Source organism: Tupaia chinensis, unplaced genomic scaffold (genome assembly GCF_000334495.1).
Source record: "Tupaia chinensis unplaced genomic scaffold, TupChi_1.0 Scaffold000197_1, whole genome shotgun sequence".
Classification (NCBI taxonomy): Eukaryota; Metazoa; Chordata; class Mammalia; order Scandentia; family Tupaiidae; genus Tupaia; species Tupaia belangeri.
Window position 1 is genome coordinate 8,644,863 of NW_006159672.1, and position 9,901 is coordinate 8,654,763.

At 51.7% G+C, this 9,901-nt stretch overlaps 1 protein-coding gene across 1 annotated transcript in view; it reads left to right on the forward strand.

Moving 5' to 3' along the window:
* Nucleotides 1-9,901, forward strand: part of OBSCN (obscurin, cytoskeletal calmodulin and titin-interacting RhoGEF) — a 169,478-nt gene that overhangs the window by 89,757 nt on the left and 69,820 nt on the right. The window contains exons 42-51 of the mRNA XM_006146982.2: nt 340-606; nt 710-973; nt 1,267-1,530; nt 4,420-4,683; nt 4,967-5,230; nt 6,354-6,617; nt 7,128-7,391; nt 7,741-8,004; nt 8,513-8,776; nt 9,314-9,577. Coding sequence (XP_006147044.1) covers nt 340-606; nt 710-973; nt 1,267-1,530; nt 4,420-4,683; nt 4,967-5,230; nt 6,354-6,617; nt 7,128-7,391; nt 7,741-8,004; nt 8,513-8,776; nt 9,314-9,577 — 2,643 coding nt within the window. The remainder of the gene's footprint in view (nt 1-339; nt 607-709; nt 974-1,266; nt 1,531-4,419; nt 4,684-4,966; nt 5,231-6,353; nt 6,618-7,127; nt 7,392-7,740; nt 8,005-8,512; nt 8,777-9,313; nt 9,578-9,901) is intronic.

Genomic DNA, 9,901 nt, shown 5'->3' on the forward strand with positions numbered 1-9,901 from the left:
CCTACATCTCTAAACATAGCCACATTCTAATGTAGCAAAGGTAAGGCTTCAATTTATGAATTTGGTGGGAAGACATAGGTCAGTCCATAACACTCTGCTCTTCTCTGTACTGGTGCTGCTTGTCTCGCTTTTGCTGTCACATACTCTAAGACACACATACCTACCCCTTCCCAGAGCCTTGGGTCTCCACCACCAGCTCCTAATGTATGAGGGGCAAGGTGGGCTGACCCCACACTCTTAGCTGCTGCCCGCAGCCCTCAACTGCTATTGTGGAGAGTGGGGGCTTCTCTGGCACAGTCTTGGGCAGTGAGCTTAATCTTAGCTCATGCCTGTCCACAGGTCGGCCGGTGAGGTTCCGGGAGGCCCTAAAGGACTTGGAGGTGCTGGAGGGTGGTGCTGTGACACTGCGCTGTGTGCTGTCGTCTGTGGCCGCACCTGTGGAGTGGCGTCGTGGAGATGAGATCCTGAGGACCAGCAGCAAATACAGTCTGCATCAGGAGGGCACGGTACTGGAGCTGGCGATTCGAGACCTGAGGCCTCTGGACAGTGGGCAGTACTCATGCTCCTTTGGGGATCAGATCACCTCGGCCACACTCACTGTGAAGGGCAAGTGTCCCCCATTTGCCATGCCCATGTAGCCCAGCGACCTTTTCATCCAATGCCGAAGAAAAAGGATGATGTTCCCCTTGTCTGTTTGATCCCATTGCAGCCCTGCCTGCCCAGTTCATAAGAAAACTGAGAAACAAGGAGGCCACAGAAGGGACCACAACCACACTGATATGTGAGCTGAGCAAGGAGGCCCCTGTGGAGTGGAGGAAGGGGACTGAGACCCTTAGAGATGGGGACAGATACAGCCTAAAGCAGGACGGGGCCGTGTGTGAGCTGCATATCCAAGGCCTGGCCATGGCGGATGCTGGAGAGTTCTCGTGTGTGTGTGGGCAGGAAAGGACGTCGGCTACGCTGACTGTCAGAGGTAATGGCCATGTGCGACCTAACAGATCCATGTTTTAGTGTCTAAGTATTGGCCTCGTGACCTGCTTCTCAGCTCCTTCCATGGTCTGATTGCTGTTCTCTTCCCATCGCTGTGTAGAAATCATTCCAGCTTCTGGGATTGTTAATGAACCAGGAAAATCAGCTTCTACACCAGCTTCCCACCCCATGTGCCTAACCTGTTGGATTCTGTTGTCCTCTGTCCTGTCATGTTCTGTTTCCCCAGCACTTTCCAAAGAGTCTGATGTTTTCTGTGTCTTATCTATTCCTCCCCAGCACTGCCTGCACAGTTCATAGGAAGACTAAGAAACCAAGAGTCCATGGAAGGGACCACGGTCACACTGCACTGTGAACTGAGCAAGGTGGCCCCTGTGGAGTGGAGGAAGGGGTCTGAGATCCTCAGAGATGGAGGCAGATATAGCCTGAGGCAGAATGGTGCCATCTGTGAGCTGCAGATCCACAGCCTGGCTGAGGCAGATGCTGGGGAGTACTCCTGTATGTGTGGGCAGGAGAGGACCTCAGCCATGCTGACCATCAAGGGTAAAGATCACATGTGGCCATGTCCACTCATGGCTGTGTAAAGCAACTTTTCATGTTCCCTCTCTGCTCCTCCCTGTGTTGTGCTCTTTCCTGCTTTTCGGTGTCTCTCCTGCATTCTTTCAGCACATGTTCTCATGCTTGATGAGGGCTTCATCTCAGATGCTGGGAAGCTGTGGAGAACAAGGGGGCCCTTTTCAGGCCCCACAGAGGTCATGTGAGGGTTAGAGGAGAGACAACCAAACAGTACAAAATGCAGTTGTAGGTCCTTACAAAGGGCACACCAGGGAAGAGGATATGAAAGAGACTGAGGAATGGCTAATCGGGCTATAAGAGAAATTAGAGAGGAGGGCATTCAGGGCCAATGTTCCCAGCCACTAAATGAGGGCAAGTCACATGGAGGTGAAGAGGGAGGTGAGGACCTGTCACTTGGAGAGTGAAGTAGATGTGTAGATGTGTCATGTGGGAGTGAGAGTCCATCCTGTAGAGGGTGAAATTGGAAGTAAGAACCTGTGTGTGGGCTGTCCCATTGGCCAGCATCTTGGGGTTTCAGGGTACACTGAGAAAGGGCCACTGGCCTTGGCCCTTTGTGGTTCTATCTCTGGCAGCTCTACTCTGTGTACTGTCTTGTTGCATGGTGTCTGTGGCCTGTTCCTTGTCTATAAGCTGCACAGTCTGATAGTCTGTGTGTTCCTCTCAGTCCTGTCTAACCCAATTTACAGAAGGTCTGAGGCCTGAGTAGCCCGTGGGAGGGTCTTTGGCCACCATGGGATGCCTGCTGAGTAAGGCATCCTCTGTGGAGTTGAAGCAGGACCCAGGATCCTCAGAGAAGGGGAAAGATAACAGCCAGTGGCCTGGCTGAGGCAGATTCTCAGAGGCTTTCATGCATATGGGGGTAGGAAAGGCTTTGGCCAGGGCTAGACTCACCTGAAATGAGTCCATTGGACTTGGTTCCTGAGTCCATGGCCTCATAGTCACATAAGGGAGAAACTTCTGGGATGAAGCAACCCCAGTCTCCTCCATGGAGAGGAGCAGGGTTCTGCACATCTCATCTGTATATCCATGGAGACAGGACTCTTCCCATTCTTTGTTTGAGGGGTCCAGATGCTCAGGGGAGGCTCTTGGAAGGCCTAGATCACTTGCTGTGGGAGACACCAACAGAACAAGGCAGACATTGATGAAGGACTTGAAGCACCTTTGAAGAGGGAAGGATACCTCTGCAGACTAGAATCGTCTCTTATCCAGGACTCTCTTCACACAAGAATGCAGCTCTTGGTACAGTGAAGGAGAGAGTTCTGGGGGCCATGCATGGCCATCTGGCCACCTGGGTCTGTAGCAGGTGACTCTATGCACAAATGTTGCTGACCTTTGCAAAGAAGCCTGGTCACCACAGCATCTCAAGCTACATGGATGGAGCCCAGCATCCATAGCATGGAGACACTGAGTCCTCACACTGTCGGACCACTAGGAGACCATAGAAGGATGTGGGCTCTGGGGCTCATTCTGTGGCTGCTCCATGTTGGAAAGAGAAAGACCATTGAGGGAGCTGTTCCATCCCTCAATCCCAGGAGATGCTGCCAATGAATGAGGAGCAGAAGACTTGAGTGGACCAGCTGCCAGCAAGCTGAGAAAGCTGCTTCCAGGAGTAGTCATGTCCGAAGAAGGACTTGGTATGGGTGGGCACCCTGCCTAGACTACAAGTGCATTTCCTTCTAGAGAATGTCAAGCTGGAACTCATGTTTGAAAGTTACTACTGGACCACAGAGTCTCAAGGATGTTCTGAGCTGCTGTGTCCTTCAAGGCCTCCAGGGGAATAGAATAAGGCACTTTGGAGGCCTCAGTCTCTGGCTGGTCAGCTGGGGAGGCCTTTGGCCTCAGTGCATGGGAGGTAGGAGGCAGGCTGCCCTCCTCCATCTGTCTGTTTTGTGGGCTTCTACATGCTATGTTCATGTGTAGTGTTCCTTCATCTGTTCATTTGCTCATTTTTTTCATCCACTCAACCCATGCAGTGGGTAGCTTGCCACATGTGGGCCTTGCCTGCACCATGGACACAGGGTGATAGCACAGGAAGAGGGTAGCATCCTCTTCTCTCCCTGTGGAAGAAAGCTGGAATGTTCTTGATTCTGGGTCTATCCCAGTCTTCCCTGGTCTGTAACCTGACGAATTGATGAGAATCAGGCACTGGTAGAAGTTTTAGTCAGCCTATTTTTCTATCTCCTTTCTCCAGCCATCCATTAAGATCATGAAACAGCCATGAAGTAGGGAGCCATGGAAGGTAGCCACAGCCACAGTGTAGTGTGAACTGAGCAGCCTGGCTGGGCCTGGGCCCTCAAATCTGGTAGGATATCCAGTCTGAGCCAGGATGAGTCATGGATGATCTTGAGGAAAATACCCCTCTGGCCACTACCTCCGCCTGTCCATTCTATGGGTCCAGTGGCATTTCTATGGATCTGTCCTCATTCTAAGTGAGGACCCCAGCTCCTCCAATTGCTGGCCTTCACTTACATAGGCTGAGCCAGTCTGTCCTGTGCTCTCATTGCACAAGTACCCACCCACATGTCCACATGTCCACACTTTTATTGCTTGTCCTTCTGGAGTGCAGATTTAATTGTGGAATGTCCATGTTCTGTCCCTCAAAACTCCCCAGAGCTCTCAGCTCTACCAGCCAGATCATGCAAAGTATGAGGCCTGAGGAAACACACGGCCTGAGGAACCACAGCCATGATGCTCTCAGGCTGGATTGAGGAATGTTACAATTTATAGTCTGTTTTAGCATATCCAGCATGTGACCCATGTCCAGTTGGATTTTATCTTCTTTCTGCTGTTCATGTTCTGCTGCTTCTATGTGCTCAGAGAATGAAACCGAGTCTGAGTCTTTCCTACCCTCCTCAGCCCTGCCCGCCAAGTTCACAGAGGGTCTGAGAAATGAAGAGGCCATGGAAGGGGCCACAGCAATGCTGCACTGTGAGCTGAGCAAGGCGGCCCTTGTGGAGTGGAAGAAGGGAATGAAGACCCTCAAAGATGGGGACAGATACAGCCTGAGGCAGGATGGGGCCGTGTGTGAGCTGCAGATCCGTGGTCTGGCTGTGGCGGATGCTGGGGAATACTCATGTGTGTGTGGGCAGGAGAGGACCTCGGCCACACTGACCATCCAGGGTAAAGACTGTGTGTGACCAGGAAGAGATGTGTTTTGGTGTCCACTCATTGACCTCATGCCACCCATCACTATTTATTCAGTGCCCCCTGACTCTGTGCCATCCTCTGTCCATCCTCTATGAATCCTTTCAGACTTACTGGGCTGCTGTATGAGCTAGGAAAAACCATATTTGTAGCTTTCTGCCCCTTGGATGCTGTGTCTTGTCCTCTGTCCTTTCATGTCCTGTCTGCTGATACTCTCCAAAGAATCTGATGTTCTCCCTGACTGTCTGACTCTCCTCAGCCCTGCCTGCCCAATTCATAGAAAAACTGAGAAGTAAAGAGGCCACAGAAGGGACCACAGCCACACTGCATTGTAAACTGAGCAAGGCGGCTTCTGTGGAGTGGAAGAAGGGGCTGGAGACCCTCAGAGATGGGAGCACTTACGGTCTGAGACAGGATGGGGCCATATGCGAGCTACAGATCCATAGTGTGGTTCCGAAGGATGCTGGAGAGTATTCCTGTGTGTGCGGGCAGGAGAAGACCTCAGCCACACTGACCGTCAGGGGTAAAGTCCACGTGTGGCCATGTGCACTTGTGTCTTGGTGTCCCCACATTGTCTCCACATCACAACCTTTTGCCTCCAAATGTGCTAACTCTGTGTTTATCTGTTCTGTAACTAGGGTCCTCTAGACATCTCCCACCTTACCTCCTTGTCAGGAGATGTCCTCATGCTCAGGTTCATCCCTCTGTGATCCCTTTCCTCCCAGACCATGTGATTTCCTCACCATCTGTGCATTTGTTACTGGTTCATGTCATAGTCCTTGGGCAGTTTGTGTGGCTCCTTGTGGTTTTCACATTCTGAACAGAGTCCTCTGGACAGTCTAATGTCCTCAGTGGCTGCTTGGTCCTTCCCAGCCCTGCCTGCCAGATTCACAGAAGAAATGGGAAGCCAAGAGGCCAGGGAAGGGGCCACAGCAATGCTGCATTGTGTGCTGAGCAAGGAGGCCCCTGTGGAGTGGAGGAAGGGGCCTGAGATCCTCAGAGATGGGGGAAGATACAGCCTGAGGCAGGATGGCACCATGTGTGAGCTGCAGATCCGTGACCTATCTGAGGCAGATGCTGGAGAGTACATCTGTGTGTGTGGGCAGGAGAAGACCTTGGCCGTGCTGACCATCAGGGGTCAAGACCACGTGTGGCCAAGCAAACCATGTTCTGGTGTCCAAGAACTGACCTCATGCCATCCATCTCCATTTATTCCATGTTGTCTTCCTGTCTGTGCCATCCTATTTCCATGACTCCATGGACTCCCCTTCAGCTTCCTAGGCTATTGAATGAACAAGGAGAAACCAATGTCTGTAGTCAACATTCTGCCTCTCTGCCACCACTGATTCTGTCCTATTGGATTCTGTGTCATGTCCTCTGTCCTATCCTGTCCTGTCCTGTCCTCCAATGTTTTCCAGACAGTCTGCTATTCTCCATGTGATTCTGACCCACTCTGGCCCTGCACGTCAGATTTGTATCAAGTGTGCAGCCTAAGAAGGCCACGGCCATGTAGTGCACAGGTTGGATAAAGGAAAGCCACAGTTCACCCAGTGATCAGCACACTCTGCACATGTCCCATGTTCAATTTGTTTTTGTGTCTTGCCCAGAGAACATGATTGTGTCCACATCTTTTTGACCCATTCCAGCCCTGCCCGCCAAGTTCCAAGAGCATCTGAGGAGTGAAGAGGCCATGGAAGGGGCGATGGCCACCCTGCACTGTGAGCTGAGCAGGGCGGCCGCTGTGGAGTGGAGGAAAGGTTCTGAGACCATCAGGCATGGGGGCAGATACAGCCTGAGGCAGGACGGGGTCACCTGTGAGCTGCAGATCCGTGACCTGGCTGAGGCAGATGCTGGAGAGTACACCTGTGTGTGCGGGCAGGAGAGGACCTCGGCCACACTGACCATCAGGGGTAAAGTCCATGTGTGGCCAAGTAGCCATGTTCTGGTGTCCAAGAATTGACCTCATGTCATCATCTCCACCCATTCCATGTTGTCTTCTTGTTTGTGCCATCCTGTTTCCATAGCCACATGGAACCCCCTATGGTTTGCTGGGCCATTGTATGAATAAAGAGAAGCCAGCATCTGTAGGCAGCTTCCCACCCAAGTGCCACCACTGATTCTATCATATTGTCCTGTTGGAATCTGCATCCTGTCATGTTCTGTCCCCCAAGGTTTTCTAGAGAATCCCATGTTTTCCATGTGTTTCCAATACTCTTCAGTATTGCTTGCCAGATGCATATAAAGTGAGACTTAAGGAGGCCATTGTGGGGGCTGTGGTCCTGTGGTGCATAGGCTGGACTAAGGGAAGCCATAATCCACAACCCGTGCTTGGCACATCTAGCAAACAGCTCATGCCCAGTGGGGTTTGTTGTCTTGCTCAGATAGCTTGATTATGTTTCCATCTTTTTGATCCCTCTCAGCCTTGCCTGCCAAGTTTAAAAAGGCTCTGAGAAATGAAGAGGCCACAGAAGGGGCCACAGTCAGGCTGCACTGTGAGCTGAGCAAGGTGGCCCCCGTGGAGTGGAGGAAGGGGCCCGAGATGCTCAGAGATGGAGGCAGATACAGCCTGAGGCAAGACGGGACTGTGTGTGAGCTTCAGATTTGTGGCCTGGCTGTGGCAGATGCTGGAGAGTACTCCTGCATGAGTGGGCAGGAGAGGACATCAGCCATGCTGAATGTGAAGGGTAAAAACCATTTGTGATCATGTGTCCTCCGTCATGGTCTCCATATCACTGCTTTCTGCCTCCCCGTGTGGTATAGAACCCAAACAACCTTGTATCCATCTATCCTCTCACTGAGGTCCTCTGGGTATCTCCCATCTCCCCTTCTCCTTTTCATAAGGTGTCTTCATATTCATCTATGTCATTGTGTTTTCAGTTCCTTCTCGGTCCTTTACTTCCCTACTACCTGTTTGTTTCCTAGCTTGTTCACGTGTGGTCCTTTGGCAGTTTGTGTGGCTCTTTATGGGTTTCTGTGTCCTATATCTAGTCATCAGTGGCCTGATGTCCTCAGTGACTGCTTGGCCTTTCCTAGCCCTGCCTGCCAGATTCATAGAAGATGTGAGAAGCCAAGAGGCCAAGGAAGGGACCACAGCCACACTACGATGTGTGCTGAGCAAGGCAGCCTCTGTGGAATGGAGAAAGGGGCCTGAGATTCTCAGAGATGGAGGCAGATACAGCTTGAGGCAAGATGGGACCGTATGTGAGCTGCAGATTCATGATCTGACCGAAGAGGATGCTGGAGAGTACACCTGTGTGTGCGGGCAGGAGAAGACCTCAACCACACTGACCATCAGGGGTAAAGACCACGTGTGGCCAAGCAAGGCCATGTTCTGGTGTCCAAGAATTGACCTTATGCCATCCATCTCCACTTATTCCATGTTGTCTTCTTGTCTGTGCCATCCTGTTTCCATAACTGTATAGAATCTCCTCCAGCTTCCTGGACCATTGTATTAACCAAGAGAAACCAGTATCTGTAGTCAGCTTCCTATCCCTACTCCACCACTGATTTCATCCTGTCAGATTCTGTGTCATGTCCTCTCTCCTTCATGTCCTATCCCCCAAAGATTTCCAGACAATATCCATGTGTTTCTGATCCACTCTGGGCCTGCAAGTCAGATTCGTATAAAGTGTGAGGCCTGAAAAGGCCACTGTAGAGGCCATGGGCATGTAGCGCACAGGTTGGGTAAAAGGAATCTACAGTCCAGCCTGTGCTCAGCACATTCTGTATGTGACCTATGTCCAGTTGGGTTTTGTGTCACGTCCAGAGAGCGTGATCATGTCCACATCTTTTTGACCCACTCCAGCCCTGCCCACCAAGTTCAAAGAGCATCTGAGGAGTGAAGAGGCCATGGAAGGGGCGATGGCCACCCTGCACTGTGAGCTGAGCAAGGCAGCCCCTGTGGAGTGGAGGAAAGGTTCTGAGACCATCAGGCATGGGGGCAGATACAGCCTGAGGCAGGACGGGATCACCTGTGAGCTGCAGATCCGTGACCTGGCTGAGGCAGATGCTGGAGAGTACACCTGTGTGTGTGGGCAGGAGAAGACCTCAGCCACACTGACCATCAGGGGTAAAGTCCGCATGTGGCCATACAGAGCCGTGTTCTGGTGTCCAGGAATTGATCTCATAGCATCCATCTCTACTCATTCCATGTTGTCTTCCTGTCTGTACCATCCTGTTTCCATGCCTACATGGAATCCCCTCTGGCTCCCTGGGCCATTGTATGAACCAGGAGAAACCAGCATCTGTAGCCAGCTTCCTGCCCTTGTGCCATTGCTGATTCTGTCATATTGTCCTGTTGGGTTTTATGTCTTGTCCTTTTCTGTCCTATCCCCCAATGTTTCCCAGACAATCTGGTGTTCTCTATGTGTTTTTTACTTTCTCTGGTCCTTCCTGCCAGTATGTGGCTAAGGAGACTATTGGAGGGGCCCTGCTGTGTAATACACAGGCTAGGTCAAGAGGAGCGACAATCCACAGCCTGTGTTTACCACACCCAGCATGGGGTTTGTGTCCAATGTGTCTTGTATATTCCCTGTTCCTTCTATGTTTTGTCCGTCTCATGTGCTCAGAGAGCATGATTGTGTCCACGTGTCTCTGATTTCCCCAGCCCTACCTGCCAAGTTTAAAGAGGGTCTAAGGAATGAAAAGACCGTGGAAGGGACCATGGTCACACTGCACTGTGAGCTGAGCAAGGCGGCCCCTGTGGAATGGAGGAAGGGGTCCGAGATCCTCAGAGATGGGGGCAGATACAGCCTGAGGCAGGACGGGGTCACCTGTGAGCTGCAGATCAGTGACCTGACTGTGGAGGATGCTGGGGAGTACGTGTGTGTATGTGGGAAGGAGAAGACCTCAGCCACACTGATTGTCGGGGGTAAATACCACATATGACCACGGGGACTGATTTTTGTATCTGCTTGTGTTCTATCTCCACCCTTGACCCTCAGTGTGGGTGCCTGATTCCTCTGTGCCTTGTACCTTTTCCCTCTGACCTGTCTGCTCCCTGTGACAGCATTGAGCAGTGCCCTAGTGTTGTACTGATCTCCAACAAAATGACCTCGTGTGTTCATGGTGGGAGGGATAGAATTTCCACTCTTTGCCCCTTGTCACCACCCAGTCAGTTCAGCTCCACTATCCTGCATTTGAGCCTCCCCAGATCATGCTCATCCAACATCTTCAAGTCCTTGGCAGGAGGACT